At 41.2% G+C, this 22,232-nt stretch overlaps 1 protein-coding gene across 9 annotated transcripts in view; it reads right to left on the minus strand.

Annotated features, from left to right (window-relative positions):
• Positions 1 to 21,468, minus strand: part of LOC100667955 (solute carrier family 25 member 16) — a 113,382-nt gene extending 91,914 nt beyond the window's left edge. For 2 of the 9 annotated variants that reach the window (XM_064269643.1, XM_064269638.1), the window contains exons 1-4: positions 21,134 to 21,468; positions 8,728 to 8,820; positions 2,098 to 2,231; positions 595 to 658 (exon numbers count right to left, since the gene is read on the minus strand). In XM_064269643.1, the coding sequence (XP_064125713.1) occupies positions 595 to 658; positions 2,098 to 2,231; positions 8,728 to 8,820; positions 21,134 to 21,254 (412 nt within the window). In that variant the 5' untranslated portion in view covers positions 21,255 to 21,468. The other 7 variants (XM_064269640.1, XM_064269641.1, XM_064269644.1 and 4 more) reach the window with 7 other exon arrangements.
• Between the last annotated feature and the right edge of the window lie 764 nt (positions 21,469 to 22,232).

A 22,232-nucleotide genomic window follows, 5' to 3' on the forward strand; every position in this document is an offset into this window, starting at 1 on the left:
TGATGGTTAATGTTATGTGTCAGCTTGGCTAGGATTTCATTCTCCGTGGTTTGGCAGACATTATATAATCATCTTCCATTCTGCGATCTGATGTGAGCAGCCAAAATCAGCTGAAAGGGGAATTTCCTTGGGGGAGGGGCCTGCCTCCAGTATATAAATGGATGTTCTGGCAAAGGTTGTACTCTCTCTTGATCCTGCATACTTCTTGTTGCCTGACCTCCAGTTCTTGGGACACGAGTTAGCATAAGCCTTCAACCTGCCACCTGAACCGCAGATTTTGAGTTTGTCAACTCCTGCAACCACATGAACTGGCAGAAGCCTTCAGCTCGCCACCTGGCCCATGGTTTGGGACCAGCCAGCCACCACAAATGCATGAGCCATTTCCTTGAAGTAAATCTCTCTCTACATATTTATATATACGTTTCATTGGTTTTACTTCTCTAGAGAACTCAGATTAAGAGTTAAATGGATTTCTATAACTAAATGTAGAAAGATAATAAATGTGTACTACCTAGCCAATGTCACACATATTATCTAAACTCAACATTTTAAAGAAAATGACTTCATCAGAAATAAGATACCCACTCCTCTTACCTGCCATGGATCCAGCCATTAATCTGTGTACATGACCCGAAACTCCCAGCTTTGTAGTAATTAACTAGAAACCAAAAACAATGACTTCGAGGAGATATTTTTTAAATGCCACACATTTCGCTGCTTGATAATGAAGTCTAATTTCAAAAGAGTTGCACAAGTATAATAAGAAAATTAGTAATAAAGGTGAATGAAATGAACACAATTATATAAAGCTGGCAGTGTTACATAACATCAGAAGGTCATCAGGTATTTCCTCTGTAGCCTCTACTCTTTTTGCATTTTTACAAAAGTCAGCCTACCTCAGAATTGACAAATATACTATAGTGTCTACTGAGAACTACAAACCCTTAAAGTATGAATGGGGACAGTCATAGTAGAACACTAGACTAGACAATTAAGTCTTGATATATTGAGTACCAATTCTGACTGATGAGCTTAGAATTTTGTTCCCATCTCTTCGGCTTACATTTCATTCTAAGATACCCTTTGAAAAACATACTTAACCTCTTTCTGCGTTAAGACAACGTTTGAGAGGATAAACTTTCACTCAACCAGAAAGGGGAAACTTAAAGAGTTGTTGTTAGGTGCCATCGAGTCAGTTCTGACTCACAGCAAGCTATGCACAACAAAACAAAACACTGCCTGGTCCTGCACCATCCTCAATCAAAGAGTAAGATGGGAAAAGCTGTTAACTTACAGAATCACTTCAAAACAGACTTTCACAATATGGTTTAAGTATTTTATTTAATATGAAACTCGAAAGCCACAGTGATCCTTTCCTACAACTGATGAACAAAAAGCACATTAAAAAGCTAGTAATACCCAGCATGGTAACTCAAGGCGCGCCCTCCCCCCGCCCCGTGCTAATTACCGCAATATTGTAGCTAAAACACCAGAAAATCTGATGATATCAGTGACTATAAAAACACTGGCAGCAACAAAAACAACAGCTCGTAGCACGTGCAGATGGAACCACGTGATTGGAAGCATCATTGTAATCGGGTAATAACGATGCTCTGACCGGAGCTCACTAAAAGGTTCAAAAAGTAAATTAGCATAGAGTTTTTTTTTTTTTTTTAGCCTTGTAGGTATATACTGATGCATGTAAGCTGGGCTTACAGAAAATGTTTGTTGTTATAACTAACTGGGATATTTTTATAAAAAATAATAAATTTCTCCTGAAACATTGCAAAAAAAGAAAAAAAATACTAGTAATATATAATCTATTTGAAGGATATTTTGCCTTTTCTTTCCTAAGTATGAACTTAGAGAATTTTGCAACTAATTCTAACTTATGACTAACACAAGTGATGAACAGTTCTGGAAATAACTCCAAAACAAAATTATTTTTAAAACTTTAAACTACCACAAGTCTTAATCCTTCAAAAAGGTATTACACTTTATCCATTAATCCAAAGTAATTAAAAGCAAAAGTAAACGCCTCGTCAGATAAGCATGATATTCAAGTACATGAGAAAAACAAGACAAAAGTTCAAGTACCTTTTTATACTGCTCAAACGCCATAAACTGGATTGCGCCATAGGGAAAGATTCGAATCATCATTGCACCATTTCCTTTATACAAACCGAGGTATCCTTCCTTTTGGGGAACAGCACGTAAGGTAGAAAACACTCCTATTTTTAAAAAAGATTTTTAGAAGCAAAATACTATTAACCATAAAACCATCTAAATTCACATTTTCATAACAATCACGGATAAAGATTACCATTCTTTGTATCATCTGTCATTCATGATGTCACCTTGCTTGAGGAATTACATGAATAGTAATTTCTGTATCACAGTTAAACCTAGTAAACATATGCCATATATCCAAACTGCATAAATACATATACCTCCTGTAAAAATATAAAACAAAATCTAAAGCAAGAGCAGCCACAAATTATAGAAAATTATACTTATAAAAAAAATAGCTACAGTAAATTATATAAAACTATGCCATCTTAACAAGTATTTATTAAGCATGTACGCTACAGAGTGCTAGGGAATCATTGGTAAATGACCCATTACGTGTCCTCAGCGAGCTTCCAGCACAGAGAGGGAGATAGAAAACAGAATTAAGACAAATTCTCACATAATATATGTGTAACAACAGAAATGCGTTCAAGGTCCAGGTACAGCACTGAAAATGATCAACCCTACCAGGAAGGATGAAGGAAAGTTTCCCAAATGGACTCAGACACATGTGTATTATTTGTTTATAGAAGAAAAATGAAAAAAAAAAAAAAAATTAAGAGACTACCTATAAAAACGATTGAAATATTGGAGTAAATTTTCACTAACTGCAAACACTGATAGAACAGGGCCTGTGTTCTGATCCATGTACATTGATAGGTTTATTACTCTGCTAGCATCAATCATTAGTGCCATTAGCAGTATACAGACTTCTCATAAACACTTCCCTACTTCCATAATTTAAGGATTTAAATTCAGGTTCCCAACCAAATTTTTCAAGCAAAAATTTGATAAAAATATAAATCACTAGCTTCATTTCAAATTTCAGGATGAAAGTAATCTTTTGTACCCTTGTCAGTAATCTGAATTGTAGGTACTTGCATCAAATAAAAGATGCGTCCTAAAAACATTTTTTGATAAGCGGATATCTAAAAGGCCAAACAGCCTATTAAAAAGACTTATGTTAAAGCTTTCCTCTTGCTGGAGGAGGGGGCAAAGGTTACACCCTGTTTAATTTTACTGAAATGCGTTTGTAACAATTTAAGGGTAATCACATCTAGGCAAATGTTTATCTACTACAGACAGGAAAGCATCAATACTGGAAAAGTTCAGAGGTTTTAGCTGTATAAATAATGCTTACTTCTGAAGCTCTGTAGTGGGTCTGCATATGTTTATTGTATTATTCTTTAAAACCTCTTGATTGTAATATATAACTTATTTTTATTTATTTATTTTGAGAAATCATTGCTGTTAGCTGCCCATCAAGTAGGCCCCTAACTCAGGAAGATCCCATGCACAATAGGACAAAATGCTGCCTGGTCCTGCGCCATGTGCTAGCCCCATAACTGGTTGTGGATCAGGCATTCTGATCCACAGGGTTTTCAGTGGCTGATTTTTGGAAGTAGATCACCAGGACTAGGCCTTACTTCCCAGTCCATCTTAGTCGAGAGGCTCCAATAAAACCTGTTCAGCATCATAGTAACATGCAAGCTTCCAATGGTGATGGGTGGTCGCTGTACTCGAGGTGTACTAGGCGGAAACGAACCCAAATCTCCCACACTGAGGTCAGAATTCTACCACTGAACTGCCAATGCCTTACAAGAACCATCAGAAAATTGAAACAGATATAGTACTTTCAAAAACGGATATCTAAGAAACAAGGAGGAGGTGCTGTGGAGGAAAAGATACAAGAAAGTACAATAAACAGAAAACATAAAATAAGCTAAGTGAATAAATCGATGAGCAAAAAAAAAGAATGGCTTCAATTCCTCTATTAAAAGCCCAAAATTCTCAAATTCTGTTAAACACTCATATCCAGCCATGTTTTTTTTTTTACAAAATCTCACCTAAAACAAAATAATAGAAAGTCAAACAAGTGGCTAGACAAAGAATGGATGTTAAATGTTTTCAAATGGTTGCTAAATATTCACTGAGATAATTAAATTGCTTTTCTTCTTCAACCGGTCATCTGTACTATTTTTACTTTAGGAAATGAACTGAGATTTCCCTGTGAAAGCGTAACACTGAGCCAATTTTTGTAAATGTTACAAGCATATTTGAAGAGAATGTGTATTCTCCCTAAGGTGCAGAGTTCCCTGCGTACCTGTTATACCAAGCTTGTGTATTATTTAAATCCTCTCAGAATCTTTACTTACTTTATCAAGCTAGAGTGGGAAGGAACTAACGTTTGGTAAAGTAGAAGTATATATTTGGTATGTATAGATCAAATTTGAAAGGAAATGGAAGAAACTTATAAAAATGCTTGATTTCAAGGAGGAAATGGGAGGGAGAAAGATGTTTTGCTTTTATGCTTTTTGAATTAGGAAACTTGTGAAAATATTACAAATTCTAAAAATAAAGGAATATATAAATAAATAAATGTACAGGCAACAAAACAAAAAGTAAAGAATTTTTTTAATCCTATTATGATTTGTCTACCATTTTTATATCACATTTGGCTATAAAAGGCTATGTAGAGGTCAAAGGTTTTCAAAACATTACAGGAAAAAAGTTCCTTATACTAACATTGTAAATTGGGGGAGGGAGAAATTTAAATTATACCTCTTCCGTTTCATTTGGTCGCAATAATTTCAGTTCAAAATAAAAATGCCATAGAAATAATGTCACACTTTTTTTTTAAGAATTTAAAGCAGAAGTGTTATTCAAAAGCATAGCTTCATCACTTTTTATTTAATTGTGAAAAATCATGTTAAAAAAGCCAAATTTTTAAAGAACTATGCATGTAAATGGGGCAAGATGTCCGGAAGACAACATCCAAAAATGCTTTTAAAATAAAGGAAAAAGCCACTAGTACTTTTTTTGGCCTGCATATTTTAAAGACACATGAACTATGGGTATGCTACACGACTAGCTCCGTTGTCACACTCCAGGAATTCTGTTCTAAATTTTGCATGCCTTGTGCGGGTCCACTTTGACCCGTGGCATGCAGTCTCAGAGAGCGTGAAATCTAACGTGAATATGTAATAAGTGATTACAAACCAGGGAACAAGACAACGTACATCAGTACAGGGAGGATGTTCAAGGAAAAAACACCCTGATCGGACACTCACAGGTTCAGTCACCATGAAACCCTCTAAGATACTGAGTAATATAATCCGTCTTCTTTCGAGATTTAACTTAAGAAAATCATTACCTTCCTTTTCGTTTTTTTTTTTTTTTTAAATAAGCACTCAATAAGCTCAAAGGTCCGATTCTTTTTATACCTGTGTACACTATGTGAGGGAAACCCTGGTGGCATGGTGGTTAACTGCTACAGCTGCTAACCAAAGGGCTGGCAGTTCGAATATGCCAGGCGTTCCCTGGAAACTCTATGGGGCAGTTCTACTCTGTCCTATAGGGTTGCTGGGAGTCGGAATCGACTCGACAGCACCGGGTTTGGTTTTCTTCGGTTTTTACACTATGTGAAGATACAGAATATATTGCTGGACACAGAGACAGTAACTTTTTTTCAATTTTGAGTACAGGCGTAAGGAAAAAAAGAAAAACTCATTGCCGTGGAGCCAATTCTGACTCAAAAGTACAGGCCTACTTAGTATAAAAAACAGTGACAAGGATATGACCAAATTAACATATGGTCTAAATTTACACGGATTGATTCTTAAGTTCTATATAATTACAAATTATCGTTATCTTAAAAATATTCATCCAGTTTTTTGAGAAAAAAATCATTTAAAAACCAAACTGGACAGCGGAGCAAGGGCGGGGGTCTGGGGAACATGGTTTGCGGGGACTTCTAAGTCAATTGGCAAAATAATTCTATTACGAAATCATTCTGCATCCCACTTTGAAATGTGGTGTCTGGGGTCTTAAATGCTAACAAACAGCCATCTAAGATGCATCAATTGGTCTCAACCCACCTGGATCAAAGGAAAATGAAGAATACCAAGGCCACACGACAACTAAGAGCCCAAGAGACAGAAAGGGCCACATGAACCAGAGACCTACATCATCCTGAGACCAGAAGAACTAGTTGGTGCCCGGCCGCAATCGATGACTGCCCTGACAGGGAGCACAGCAGAGGACCCCTGAGGGAGCAGGAGATCAGTGGGATACAGACCCCAAATTCTCATAAAAAGACCAAACTTAATGGTCTGACTGAGACTAGAGGAATCCCGGCGGCCATGCTCCCCAGACCTTCTGTTGGCACAGGACAGGAACCATCCCCGAAGACAACTCATCAGACATGAAAGGGACTGGTCAGCGGGTGGGAGAGAGACACTGATGAAGAGTGAGCTAATTATATCAGGTGGACACTTGAGATTGTGTTGGCAACTCTTGACTGGAGGGGGGATGGGAGGATAGAGGGAGAGGGAAGCCGGCAAAACTGTCACGAAAGGAGAGACTGAAAGGGCTGACTCAAGAGGGGGACAGCAAGTGGGAGTAGGGAGTGAGATATATGTAAACTTATATGTGACAGACTGATTGGATTTGTAAACGTTCACTTGAAGCTTAATAAAAGTTAATAAAAAAAAAAAACTGGAAAAAGAAGTGATTCTTATTCTTAATCAGTAAGTCTGCCACTGTATAGACTTAGTGGTTAAGTGCTTGGCTGCTAACCAAAAGATTGGCTGTTCGAGTCCACCAGCAGCTCCTTGGAAATCCTATGGAACAGTTGTACTCTGTCCTCCAGCGTCGCTATGTGTCGAAATCAACTTGACAGCAATGGATTTGGGTTTTTTTGGTTTATATAATGATGCTGCATAGACCATGCACAGCACACATCATCCTACCTACAGAAGCATGAACCTATAAAGCAATGGAGTGGTACGAGTCAGTTACCCCTGGCTTAACTGCTTTCTTGGTCTCAGTTCATATTAATTTTTTTTTCTTTAAATCCTTTTTCCATTTCATTGCAAGAGTAATATATGTCCAATGTGCATTACAAATGAGCTTGGAGGGAAAAAAAAAATTACTCTATTCCCACTACTCAAAATGAACCATTTAATGTCAATGGTTATTCTTCCAGACTTTTGTCTAAGCGCATGTTCGTTTATATAAAATACAGCATGCTTACACTACTTTGTAGTAGTCTTTAGGTAACTAATGCATTATAAATATTATCTCCCGTCAATTAATATTCTTTTACAATAAGATTTTTTACAACTGCAAAACAGTCTATCATATGGGTAAAGTAAAACTTACTTAGCCAACTTCCTATTCTTGAACATTTTGGCTGTTCGTTTACTTATCTTTACTAATATAAATAATGCTTTGATCCTTATATATACATTTTTGAGCACAGCTCTGATTACATCCTTAGGATAACTTCCTAAACCGGAATTGCAAAGTTGAAGAGTGTGCTCCTTTTCAAGGCTTTTGATATTACCAAACTACACTCCAAAAACGGCTGTAAAAAGTTCTTAGTTCCACCAATGACATACTAATGAGTTCATGTCAATGTAAATGGCTAGTTTTTGCACTTGCAAGAAACAACCAAGGACTTCATTTTTTTTTTTTTTTTAATAATGCAGTTTATTCATACATACTAACTGTCATTAGATTCTGCTTGCACTAAGATTTCTGGAAGGCTTAAACTGTTTACGGTAATGATTACTTCAATTTTATATTTATCAAACTTTATTTTCATTACTAATCAGGATGAGCTGTGTCATGGATTGAATTGTGTCCCCCCAAAATACCTGTCAACTTGGCTAGGTCATGATTCCCTTGTATGATTGTATGATTCTCTACCATTTTATCATCTGATGTGATTGCCCTATGTGTTATAAATCCTATCACTATGATGTAATACGAGGGATTAGCAGCAGTTATACTGATAAGGTCTATAAGATTAGTCAGTGTCCTAAACCAATCTGTTTTCAGATATAAAAGAGAGAAGTGAGCAGAGAGACATGGGAACCTCATACCATCAAGAAACCAGTGCCGGGAGCAGAGCAAGCCCTTTGGACCTGAAGTTCCTGTGCTAAGATGCTCCCAGACCAACGGAAGACTGATGACAAGGACCTTCCTCCAGAGCCAACAGAGAGACAGAGGCTTCCCCTGGAGCCAGGGCCCTGAATTTGGACTCGTAGCCTATTGGACTATGAGAGAATAAACTTCCCTTTGTTAAAGCCATCCACTTGTGGTATTTCTGTTACAGCACCACTGGATGACTAAGACAAGCTGTTATGAGTGTCTGTGAAGGATATGACTAGCTGACCCCAAGAAATAACACTTACTTCAGGGAGTCCAAGATTTTAGTTTGGAAACTATCAGGACACTGAAATGATAGTAAATACAACCACTATTTCAAATAAAAAGATTAAAATGGATGAGACATATATCTCTTGCAAAATGTACCCCCAAACTTGAACTTTCCTTTAGTGTCCTCTTTCCACTGTAATCTACAACTGGAAGCCAAGCCAGCAGATAGGTAATGTTTTCATTCATTTTTATCTTCAGTATCCATCAACTCACCTAAATGTTTATAATGGTGATTATGAGCTTGTAATAAAACCTTTACTCGATCCAAAGGAGCAACTGTTGTTTTGGCACAGCATCCAGCAATACCTAAAAAAAAAAAAATTTAAAGGTCAGGAAGAAATTGCATACTATTTATTTTAGATGGAAATCATTATTTGTTCACCAGCAAACCCCCTGATCTCTCATTTGGTCTCCATGGGTAGAACTGCCCGGTACCAGGAATATGCAGATGAGTAGTTCCCATTCTCTGTAATTTTATAATTCAGCAAGCCAGACTAAAAAATAAGTTTAAAGACTGTAAACCAGCCCCCTAATATCTGATCAACACTGAGAATATTGCAAAATTGTGGCCATAAAGACAACTGAAGGTATGTACCCACTGTGAGGTTCTCTTTGAAACAGCTTCCTTTCCTTCTGGATGAGTTTTTCATTGAAACGACTAACTTTTAATCAACATTCAGTCATTCATTTACACATTCAACAAATTATATTCAGTCCCTAGCATGCACACATGTAGACATAAGCTTTAGGGTAAGTCATAAGCCAGGCCAGCCCACTAGCTCTGGCATACTTCTAAGGATACAATACATAGGCTTCTGTACAATACCTTCCATGTAGTAACCACTTGATGAAATGAGTTGTTACTATTATAAAAAGGTGGATAAGAAAGTCTTCAGGTGTCTTTTTATGATTACGTTGACCTCTTCACTACTCAACATTACTCCAGAAAGTACAAAAGGAATGGGACATTGTGGGTTTCCTTCACTGCTGCATCCTCAGAGACCCTACAGGGCCAGGCACATAGTAAGCATTTAAAAAATGTTTGCTGAATGCTCAGTCTTATTTTTACAAACTATTAAAAAAATGTAAGACAAAATCACTCAAACTCCATATACATTTACTTTATATTTCAGCACATATCTGATTTAAAAATCCATATTGTGAGATATACAAACATAAAATGTATATTTACACTCATATATTACATCCACATATAAGTGTCCATATCAAGCTACTCTTATGTTTACTAATATTAATAACAGTCAAGACTATTCAAAATTGAGGATAAACTAAAAATAATTTATATTTGCATATATTTGGTTTTAGAATTATTTTATGTTGTATTATAATCTGCTCAATCATGAATTGAATTAACCATATAATGAAATTATTTAGAATTCAGTCAGTAAGTAATTTCTTTTAATAGTATTTTAACTTGCTTATCACACTATATTATAGCTCAGTTAATCAACACAACAGTCCATTGGGTTAGATCAAGCAGCTTTTATCTTCCTTTTGAGATTGAGTAATGAAGTTAAGAGAGATTTACCCAAGGCCGTAGTAAATCAACCATGATAGTTACCAACAAGGAACACAGTTCTACTGTTGACACACATGAGTTAGCCATGAGTCAGAATTGGTCTGGACTACTGAGTGTTCACTTTGTACCAGGTACTAGGCTAAGAGATTTAACTGTAGGCCCTGTGCCAAGGCTTTTACAGATATTATCTCATTTAATAGTCACGGCAACCCTCTGAGGTAAATACTCTCAATACACCATTTTAAGGATGCAGAAACTGAGTCACAGAGAGGATAAGTAACTTGGCCAAGAGTATTTCTTCAAAATACTTATACCTGGAACTCCTACACGATCTGCAAAGTTACGCGAATCCTCAAAATTTTAAACCAATGCTTCACCAAAGAGATATAGATGACCAACAAACACAAGAAAAGATGCTCAGCATCCTTAGTCCTCAGGGAAATGCAAATTAAAAGCACAATGAGATACCATTAAATACGTACTAGAATGGAAAACACACACACTCTGACAAAGTCAAGTGCTAACAAGGTAGTAGGGAGGCAAAAGTGGAACAGACCCTTTGAAAACATTTTGGCAGTTTCTTATAAAGGTAAACATACAGTACCTAATATTCAACAATCTCAATCCTAGATATTTACCCAAGATAAATTAAAAATATACCCACATAAAGACCTGTATACAACTTTTCACAACTGCATTATTCAAACAGCCAAAAATTGGAAACAAACCAAATTTTCAATAGGTGAAACTGGTATATCCATAAAATAGAATACTACTCAGCAATAATAATGAACAGGCTACTGACACATGCAACATTGGTGAATCTTAAATGAATTTTGCTAAGTGTCTTAGGCTGGATTCTCTAGAGAAGCAAAACCAGTTAAGCATGTAAATACATAGAGATTTATATCAAGGAAATGGCTTACACGGTTGTCTTAGTCATCTAGTGCTGCTATAACAGAAAAACCACACGTAGATGGCTTTAACAAAGAGAAATTTATTCTCTCACAGTCCAGTAGGCTAGAAGTCTCAGGGCACCAACTCCAGGGGAAGACTTTCTCTCTCTGTCAGCTCTGAAGGAAGGTCCTTGTGATGCATCAGTCTTCCCTTGGCCTGGGACCATCTCAGTGCAGGAACCTCAGGTCCAAATGACTTGCTCTGCTCCGGGTACTTCTTTCTTGGTGGTATGAGGCTCCCAACTTTCTGCTTGCTTCTCTTTCCTTTTATCTCTTGTAAGATAAAAGGCAATGCAGGCCACACCCCAGCGAAACTTGCTTTATGTTACATCATAGTAGGGGTGTTGCAATCCCAGCCTAGTCCTCTTTAACATAAAATTACAGTCACAAAATGGAGGACAGTCACACAATACTGGAAATCATGGCCCAGCCAAATTGATACACACCTTTTTGGGGGAACGTAATTCAATCTATGACAATGAATGTACAGGCTGGAAAGTCCCAAGTCCGTGGGTCAGGCTGAAGGCTTCTCCTGACTCTTGTAGCTACAGAGGCTGGCAAGCCCAATATCAGTAGGTCAGGCAGAAGGCCTCTGGCTCACTGGCTGCGGAGGCTGATGAATCCCAAGACTGGCGGGTAAGCTGCTACCTCAAGTCCCAAGAATGATAGGTCAGATGAACAGGAGCCAACAGTAGGATCCAGAGTGAGTAAAAGCCAGCAAGCTTTGCCAAAAAGTCCATCTACATCGGATGTAGGCTACACTCCTAAAAAAACTCCCCTTCAACTGATCGGCTGCGCATAACACTCCCATCGTGGTTGTGATTACATTATATCAGATCTCATTATGGAGGTCACTACATCATTACATTGCTGCCAAACAACAGCATAACTGTCAAACCACTGAGAATCATGACCCAGCCAAGTTGACATAAAACCTTAACCATCACAGTCCACCCCATGTCAACTTGGCACGCGTACACATCTTTAAATAAAGACAATTATAAAGTCATATTTGAGCTTAACATGATACAACTAACATGCATACAATTAGCCCTGTTTACGACTTACATTTTATAAGTGAAGAAAACAAAAATATTTGATGCACACATACAAGGAAAAAATATAACAATTATAGACCTCATTTCTGCAACTGGTCACGTGACCACAGCTGGTATTTAGAGCTACCTTCTTCCGCCACCCATTCCACATTCCCTTTACCCTCAGCAAGCACCTCAGCTGATCACGGTTCTTTGCCTGAAGGGTCTGGGCCATTAGTAGTCATGTCAGAATTGGGTTGTTACAGTTTATCATTGACTTTAATCACAGGGCATGGTAGTACTAAGAGATGCCCTAAGGGATCTCTTGCATTCCAGATATACTCTTTTTTATCTCCATTATGTAATGTCAATCCGATTTCCTCTCGGTAATCAGGATTAATCACACCAGCCAGTATGGTAACTCCCTTTTTGCCTGTTGATCCAGAGATACAAGGAGCCCAAGGTAGCCAGTTGGCATTCTTAGCCTCCTGTTCAATGGAATCAGCAATGTGTCTCCAGGTGGGAGCATTCTTTGGAACTAAGACCTCTAGACCTACACAGCATAAGGTCACTGCGACCGGAAGCAAAAATTTTGTGAATTGGTCACTATGGGTAATAGTGAGTTGTACCACTCCCATTTCCACCCCTTAATTCCTGGACCCATGAATCCTGGCTATGGGAGAAACTGCACCATATGTTGGAGCTGGTTCAGAGCATGTACAGCCTCCTGGAGAATACTGGCCAACACTGCAAGGTATTGCCGCCTAACTGGTGACATAATTGTATCTTTAGAAGGCCATCCCATCATTCTATCAAACCAGCTGCTTCAGGATGATGGGGAGCATGGCAAGATCAGTGAATTCCATGAGCATGGGCTCAGTGCCACACTTCATTTTCTGTGAAGTGAGTGCCTTGATCCGAGGCAATGCTGTGCTGAGTACCACGACAGTGAATAAAACACTCTGTAACACTGTGATATGAGACTTGGCAGGAGTTTTGGCAAGGAAGGCAAATTTGTATCCAGGGTGTCTATTCCAGTAAGAATAAAACTCTGCCCTTTCCATGATGGAAGCAGTCCAATGTAATCAACCTGCCACAAGGTTGCTGGATGATCACCTTAAAGAATGATGCCATATCAGGGACGCAGTGTTGGTCTCTGCTGCTGACGGATTGGGCACTCAGTGGGGGCTGTAGCAAAGTCGGCCTTAGCGTTCATATTGCTGAGCCCATGCATAAGCTCCACCCCTGCCACCATGGACGCTTTGTTCAGGAGCCTATTGAACAATGATGGAAGTAGCTGGGGAAAGAGGGTGACTTATTTCCACAGAATGCACCATTCTATCCACTTGATTGTTGAAAATCCTCCTCTACCAAGGTTACCCTTTGGTGAGCATTCATGTGAGATGCAAATATCTTCACTTCTTTGGCCCACTCCAAGAGGTCTATCCACATACCTCTTCCCCATACCTCCTTGTCACAGATTTTCCAATCATGTTCATTCCAAGTCCCCGACCACCCAGCCAAACAATTGGCTACAGCCCATTAATCAGTATACAATTGCATACCTGGCCATTTCTCCTTCCAAGCAAAGTGAACAACCAGCTGCACTGCTCAAAGTTCTGTCCATAGGGACAATTTCCCTTCACCACTGCCCTTCATGGAGGTCTGAGAAAAAGGCCTGCCACTGTCCCACTCTTGAGTGCTGCCGGCATATCAAGGAGAACCATCTGTAAACCTGGCGCAGGTTTTCTGTTACTCAGTCAACTAATCATAAGGAACACCCCATGAGGATATAGGTGCAGACTGGGAGAGGGCAAATAACGTGACAGGAGTGGAGACCATGGGCACTTGAGTCACTTCCTCATGCAACTTACTTGTGCCTTCAGGTCCTGCTCAGGCCCAGTTGTGTATATACCAATTCTATTTAATGATGGAGTGCTGCTGCGCATGTCCAACTCTATGACTCTGTGGGTCAGACAACACCCAGTTCATGAGGGACAGCTCAGACAGCATGGTGACTTGATGGCCCATGGTTAAACGTCCAGTCTCTACTAAGAACAAGTGACAAGCCAAAACCTGTTTCTCAAAAGAAGAGTAGTTATCTGCAGAGAATGCAGTGCTTTGCACCAAAATCCTAATGGTTTAGAGTCCGACAAAGACTCTAAACAGTGATTTTATCTGCCAATGACACTTCAAGCACCACTGGGTCAGACAGATCATATGACCCAAGTTGTAGAGCAGTTTATATGGCAGCCTAAATCTGTTGCAGAGCCTTCTCTTGAGCTGGGCCCCACTCAAAACTAGCAGCTTTTCAAGACACCTGAAAAATAGGCTGTAGAAGCACACCCAAATGAGGAATATGTTGCCGCCAAACTCCAAAACCCCCCACCAGGCATTATGCCTCCTTTTGGGCTGTGGGAAGGACCAGATGCAATAAATTATCCTTTATTTTAGAAGGAATATCTCAACATGCCCCACACCCCTAGACCCCTAAAAATTTCACTGAGGTGGAAGGCACCTGAATTTTTGTTGGATTAATTTCCCACCCTCTAGAACACTAATGTTTCACCAATAAGTGCAGTCATTAACATTTCTTCCTTAGTAGGTCAAATCAGCATAATATCATCAATGTAACAGACCAGTGTGCCATCCTGTGGAAGGGAAAGGTGATCATGGTCCCTGTAGACTAAATTACGACATAGGGTTGGAGAGTTAATATACCCGAGGGAGTCAGTGAAGGTGTATTGCCGGCCTTGCCTACTAAAGGCAAAATGCTTCTGGTGGTTCTTTGAAACACATATGGAGAAAAAGGCATTAGCCGGATCAAAAGCTGCATACCAGGTACCAGGAGATGTATTAAATTGCTCAAGCAATGGAACCACATCTGGAACAGCAGCCTCAACTGGAGTCATCACCGGTTAACTGTTCAATAATCCGCTGTCATTCTCCAGGATCCATCTGTTTTTTACACAGGCCAAATAGACAAGCTGAATTAGGATGTGGTGGGAATCACCACCTCTGCAACCTTCAAGTCCTTGATGGTGGCAGTAATCTCTGCAATCCCTCCAGGAATGTGGTATTGCTTTGGGCTTACTATTTTCCTAGGTAGGGGAAGTTCTAATGGCTTCCACTTGGCTTTCCTACCATAATAGCCCTTACTCTATTTGTCAGGGATCCAATGTGGGGGTTCTGCCAGTTGCTGAGCATGTCTAGTTCAATTATGCATTCTGGAACTGAGGAAATCACTACAGGATGAGTTTGGGGACCTAGCAGACCCACTGTGAGCTGACCCGGAGCTAAGACTCCATTAATAGCCTGATCTCCATAGGCCCCCACTCTGACTGGTCAGCCACAGGGACATTTTGGGTCTCTTGGAATTAGTGTCAGTTCAGAGCCCATATTCAGTAATCCCTGAAAAGTCTAATTATTTCCTTTTCCCCAGTAAACAGTCACTCTCATAAAAGGCCATAGATCTCTTTGGGGAAGGCTGCAACAAAGATTAACGGTATAAATTTTGGCTGTGTAATGGGGTTGTTCCTCAAGGCAAGCTGGCCTCCCCTTCATTCAAGGGGCTGTGGGTCTATAAACTGGCTCAATTCTGAGATTTGATTGAGGAGCCGTGACTCTTTGTTCTGGCCATTCAAATTAGACTGCTGTTTACTTGACCTAGAATTATTCTGCTTGTACAGATTAAGTAAATATTTAGTATATTTCCAATCTATTTCACTCCTAGGGACATCATGGCTAAGTAGCCAATGCCCTAAGTCCATATGAGTCAGACTATTCTAATTACTGCTTTGACTCTGCTGTCCATTACAGTAACCACGCCCACCTTACCTCTGTTGATTGAGCGCTACCACTTGGCTCCTACCACTACAGAGTCCAATCAGCCCCATAGTAGTTAGGCATCTTAATTCAGTTAGGCCAGTTCCCACTGTCAAATATGACTTACATAAAATAACAATCACAGCAGTCTTCAAGGATGATGGGGCTCCCTTTACAAGTTTGTTCCTCATCATTGGGGTAAAAAGTGTGCACTCTGGGCATTCCATGTGTGGGTCTGTAGGTCTAACCTGATAAAACCCCCTAACATGCCAATTTACCTAAGCCTTTCGATTCCCTCTTCTACAGTTTACAAAGGCAGATCTGGCACTTTAACTGAATTTAGTGTGGGCCACCACGGAATCCATGCTTCAGCGAACCCACCAAATAAACTATTAGATCCTTTCCTAATCCCTTGTGCTGAAACAATGAATGCAGGATCTGTGCTTAATGGCCCCATATCAATAAACTGAGACTGATCCAACTTTATTTATGTTCCTTGCACCATTATCCAACACTCTTAATAGCCATTCCCACACATATTTCCCAGGTTTCTATTTGTACATATTAGAAAACTCAAGCAGTTCTTTTGGAGTGCAGCATACCTCCTCCTCTGTCACACTTTATATTTTACCTTTTTGGGCTCGCAGGAACTTAAGTGTAGCTATAGGTCTAGAGGCAAAAATAGGTGGTGAGAATGTGTTCTGAGAACATTCAGCAACGTCTTGTAAGGCATCTGCTTCAGGCAATGTAGTGACTCAGCTGCCTCTGCAGGGGATGACTCACACAAGGGCTCTTTAGACACAGCTGGGTTAATCTCATCAGATGGGGACTAAGGGGCTAACAGTTTCACTGGGGAGGATGGCTTAGCAAACAAAGTAATCTCTTCAGGTGGGAGTGAGAGGACTGATTCTGTTGGAAGAAGTGATTCAATGGAATTTAGGGGCTCAGTGTTCCCAGCTTCCTAATTATCTGCCCATATATCCCCATTCCAATTCACAAGATACTGTTTCTTCCCAATCAATGCCCTCTAACTTCAGACACCATTCGAGGAGGTTGGGAATTCAATTGGTGTTGTAATTCAGCCACTGTTAGATAAGACACTGCATTTGGTTTTTCACAATATCAGCTCTATTACTACAAAAAATAAGGCTTTCTTTCAAGGCACGAGTGGAAAATTTGGAGTTGTTTATGTGGCACTTGAGCTGCAACTCTGAAGCCCTAAGCTCATCTCTTCTTTCACCACTTTGTCTAGCTAAAGCTGGACCAACCAACCAAGTTTCTTATACTTCTCATTAGGACAACACTGTGGGGAGGCATGAAACATGTGATCACCCAGAGCCTTGCCTCTTACCAAAACTTTATCTACTGGTGGTGATATTTTGCATATTTCTATTGCCACCTCGAGCCATGGATTAGCAGTGCCCTCTTGACTACCTGAAGCAGAGGGATCAGCATCTTCAAGACTAACCAGACTTGTGAATGAGTTTAGAAAGCTCATCCTTACAATTTTCTTTCTCTAGAACAACTCCCAAGACTAAATGTCTCAGGCTGGGTTCTCTAGAGAAGCAAAAACAGTGAAGCATATAAATATACATAGAGAGAGATTTATACCAAGGAAATGGCTCAAGTGGATGAAGAGGCTGGAAAGTCCCAAGTCAGTGGTTCAGGCTAGAGGCTTCTCCTGACTCACGTAGCTACAGGGGCTGGTGAACCCAAGATCAGCAGGTCAGACACCAGGACTCTAGCTCACAGGCTGTGGAGGCTGACAAATCCCAAGATTGGCAGGTAAGCTGCTAGCTCAAGTTCCAAGAACCAGAGGTCAGATGAACAGGAGCCAGCTGCAGGATCCATAGCAACCAAAAGCCGGCGAGTTTTGCCAGAAAGCCCACCTATAGTGGATGCAGCCACACCCCCAAGGAAACTCCCCTTCAACTGAGTGGGTATGCATAACAGATTTCATAGTGGATGTGATTACATTATATCAGATCTCCTTATGGAAGTCATTACATCATGACATAGCTGCCAAACTACATCATAACTGCCAAGCCACTGAGAATCATGACCCAGCCAAGTTAACACACAACCTTAACAATCACACGAAGTGAAGGAAGTCAGACTCCAAAGGTTAAATACTGTATGACTCAAGTTATATAACATTCTGGAAAAAGCAAAATTACAGAGACAGAAAACAGATCAGTGGTTGCCATGGGCTGAGAATGACTGACTACAAAGGTATGTGGAAATATTTTGGGGTGATGGTACTATGCTATATCCTGACTGTGGTGATTGTTACAGAATGTGTTTGTCAAAACTTATCACACTGTACACCTAAAAGTTTGGATTTTGCTGGATATAAGTTAAGCCTCAATAAATATGACCAAAAAACAAAAAAACGAAACAATCTCCTAAAGAAGTATGCAGGTTAATCATGATTCCTTTGTTTCCTGTACTTGCTGTCTCCAATTCCTTTCCTCCTTTTAATAGGTTTTGTGTATTAAAGTGTAAGACATACAGTGAAAAGTGCACAAATCATAAGCATACCAGTTAATTACTGTAAAGTGAACACACCCATATAAGGACCACCCAGAACAAGAAATGGAATATCACCAGGACCCCAGAAGTTCCTCTCCTATACTCACAAAATTACTATGTTTTTGGCCCTCATCTTCAAAGATAAACGACCACTCTTCTGACTTTTCACAACACAGATTTTATTTTGGCTGTTTGCGAAGGAGCTCCGGTGGCACAGTGGATAAGTGCTTGGCTGCTAACCTAAAGGCTGGCGGTTGGTGAACTTTATACAAATGAAATCACACAGTATGCATTTTGTGTATGTGTCGGGCTTCCTCTGTTCAACATTATGTTTGTGAGACTCATCCACGCTGTTGCATGTTGTTGTTGTTAAGTGACATTGAGTTGGCTCCAACTCACAGCAACCCCATAGGGTTTCCAAGGAATGGCTGGTGGATTTTAACTCTCGACCATTTGGTTAGCAGCCAAGCTCTAAACCACTACGCCACCAGTAGTTCACTGTATGATTATATCATATTTTAGATACATATTTTACTGCTGACAGACATTTAGGTTGCTTCAGATTTGGAGCTATTATGAATACTGCAGATGTGAACAAAAATATATATACTGCTACCTTCCTAATAGTGGAACTGCTGCATCAGATGGCATGCAAGTGTTTCCCAAAGTGGTTGTGCCAAATGACACTATCACCAGCAATGTATGAGACTAGTAGTTGCTATCATTGCCTACACTTCAACGTCTAATAGACACCACGAATGTAAACATGTCTAAAGCAACTCCTGACGTCCACCCCCTACCAAAAAAAAAACCAAACCCAGTGCTGTCGATTCCGACTCATGACGACCCTATAGGACACAGCAGAACTGCCCCATAGAGTTTCCAAGGAGTGCCTGGCAGATTCGAACTGCTGACCCTTTGGTTAGCAGCCGTAGCACTTAACTACTACACCACCAGGGTTTCCCCACCCCATACAACCACCACAAAATCTGCTCCCATCGTTAAAAAAAATAAACAAATCCAATGACATCGAGTTGATTCCGACCCACAGAGACCCTACAGGACAGAGAAGAACTGCCCACGTAGTGTTTCCAAGGAGGGCCTGGTGGATTCAAACTGCCAACCTTTTGCTTAGTAGCAGAGCTCTTGACTACTGTGCCACCAGGGCTCCATTTATAGCCATCTCCATTTCAGTCAATGACAGCTTCACGCTTATCATTGTTCAGGCCAAAATGAGTCAGGCTTGACTTTCCTTCCTCACTCCATGGAAAATCCTGTCTGTTCTATCTATAGAGTCTCACAACTTCTCACCACCTCCACTGCTACTACCCTGATCTAAGCCGCCATCACCTATCACCTGAATTACTACAATAACCTCCGAACTGGACTCCTTGCTTCCATATTTGCACCCCTGCAGTCATTCTTAACAGAGCAGTCAAAGTGCTCCTTTTGAAGTAGGTCATATGGTGTCACTTCTCTGCTCAAAACCTGTAATGGCTCCCCATTTCACTCCAAGTAAAAGTGAGAATATTTACAATGGCTCCCAGGGACCTTCATTTTCTTTCCCCTTTACCTCTCTAACTTCCTTCCCCCATCCCACCACTTGGCCCCAGCTGCACAGGTCTTTGAATTGACCAGGCCTTCTCCTGCTTGGAAGCCTTTGCTCTTGTGTTTCCCTCTACCTGAAATGCTCTTCCTCCGACATCAGCTTGCTAACTCCCTCACCTCCTCAATTCTTTGCTCAATTCTCACCTTCTCAATGATTACTGAGGTCGCCCTATTTAATATTACACCCACTCTGCTGCTCCACTTTGTTGCCCTTCTAATCTTTTTTATTTTTCCACTGCAACTTATCACCTTCTAACATACTGTATAGTTTACTTTTTCATTTTGCTGATTGTCTTTCTCCCCACAACTCTCCAACCAATGTGGACTCCAGGAGGCCAGGGATATTTGTTCTATTCCCTGATGTATACCAAGCAGACACATGCTCAAATATTCCTCATATGAATGTCCTTTTTATCAAGCAGAACAAATAACTGAATTCTTAATACTGCTGCAGCCTTCAAATATTATCTTTCTACAAGTCTTCATAACTTGGAATTTTTTTAATTCCCAGCCTTAACAAATTACTAGGTGATGACAGCCCAGACACACAGTTAAGGAAGGGTGGAGACTGAAACGCCAGTTTATGGGAAGACAGAGAACATAAGTTCTCTAGAGACATGATGAGCTTCCTGGCACCAGCTACTTGCCAACTAGTGGCACAGTGTACTGGAATCACTGGAACCAGGTTTAGTTGTAGACAGTTTTGCACAATTCCCCAGTCATCTTTAAAAAGCTGACCTTCAATGTCGGTTTTCCTTTAAGCAAACACCAAAATCCACTTCTACACTCAGTCACCCAGAGTCTTTGTAAAGAACGAGGAGCCCAGCATGTGAATCCCTAGGGGTTTTGTAAGGAATCCTTTAGCCCCGTTATCTAACCCTGGAGAATGGGTTCCTGGTACAGCCCCTTCACCACTACCCCACACCCCCTACCGCTCCCTGAGGACCCAAGGCCCTTCCTCTCCAGATATCAGAAAGGAGTTACTGTCGGTGAAGACAAACACCGACCGGGCAATGCAGCAGCCAGAGTGCAGGAATGACACTGCGGTCCTTCGCTCCCGACCTGCCTCCGATCCTGTCCCCGCCGCTCCGCGCGCCCAGGTCCTACCGCTGGACACCCACCTCCAGCCACGAAGGAGCGCAGCCAGTAGAAGTCTCGGCGGGCTGCCGGCCCTCCAGTCCCTGCCGCCTGCGACATCGCCGAAGGGGGATCGACCGCTGCCAGGGCCGCCGCCGCCGCCATCAGCACCAGGGCCGAGTCGGAAGCTTCGGCTGCCAAGTTACAGACGACTGGCCCGGGCCATGTTTACAGCTGTCGGTGACAGGGTACCGACCGCCGCGCCGGCGGTGCTGGACAACACGGGGCGGCGAGTCGCGGAATGATGGCGTACCCCGGGGCGGGGCCTGGATCTGAGCCCCAGACAGGCCCTAGGTTGGGGAGCCCAGGGGCCGGCCCGGGGCGGGGCCGGGGTAAGGTCCCCGCGTTGTGACAGGGGCGGGGCCGGGGCTGGCATCTGGGTGCCGAGAGAGGAGTCGCCCGGGCCCGTTATCTCCCCCACTCCGCCTCACCCCAAGCGATTCCTCGCTCCCCTTTTTAGGCCCCCTGCGTTCAGACGGAGAAAGGAAACGTGGGTAGCAAGTGAGTCATTCCAAAACTCCCCACCTCGGAGAGCTCTCCTTCCAATAACCTGTGACCACCGCACATCCTGCTGTCTTCTGACCTCCCTGAGATGCACCCTTTCCAGACCAACCTATGTCTTCTCGCTCTGCAGATATCTCTGAATTTGCTCAACTCTTCCATCAAATAGCTCTGCCATCTCAGACCCCACTGAACCTCAGTTTCTGCCCTCCCCACTAATTTCCCACCCCACCCCCACTGCCTCTGCCAAAAAATATTGCTAAATCCCGAAGTTCTCCTTTCTTTGGAAACCTGCAAATTATATAAATATGTCTGCCTGTCAAGCCCTTCTGGTTATGTTTGTGCCTTCCTCTTAGCTCTCAAAATCCACTGAGCTATATATACTCTCCAACAACCCCAAGTCTCTGCCCTAAATTCTTAGGAAAACCCCAGTTTCTTTTCCCTGGCCCCATAGTATTCCAAGACTATTTTCTCTACTACCCTTTAGAGGCACTGTTACTGTGAGCCTCTCACCCCTTTTAACCTGTGCAAAACTCATTCCTTTTCTTCGTGACCAAAAATGCCCTGAAGTTGTTATTTTTC

This window comes from Loxodonta africana, chromosome 16, assembly GCF_030014295.1.
Source record: "Loxodonta africana isolate mLoxAfr1 chromosome 16, mLoxAfr1.hap2, whole genome shotgun sequence".
NCBI lineage: Eukaryota > Metazoa > Chordata > Mammalia > Proboscidea > Elephantidae > Loxodonta > Loxodonta africana.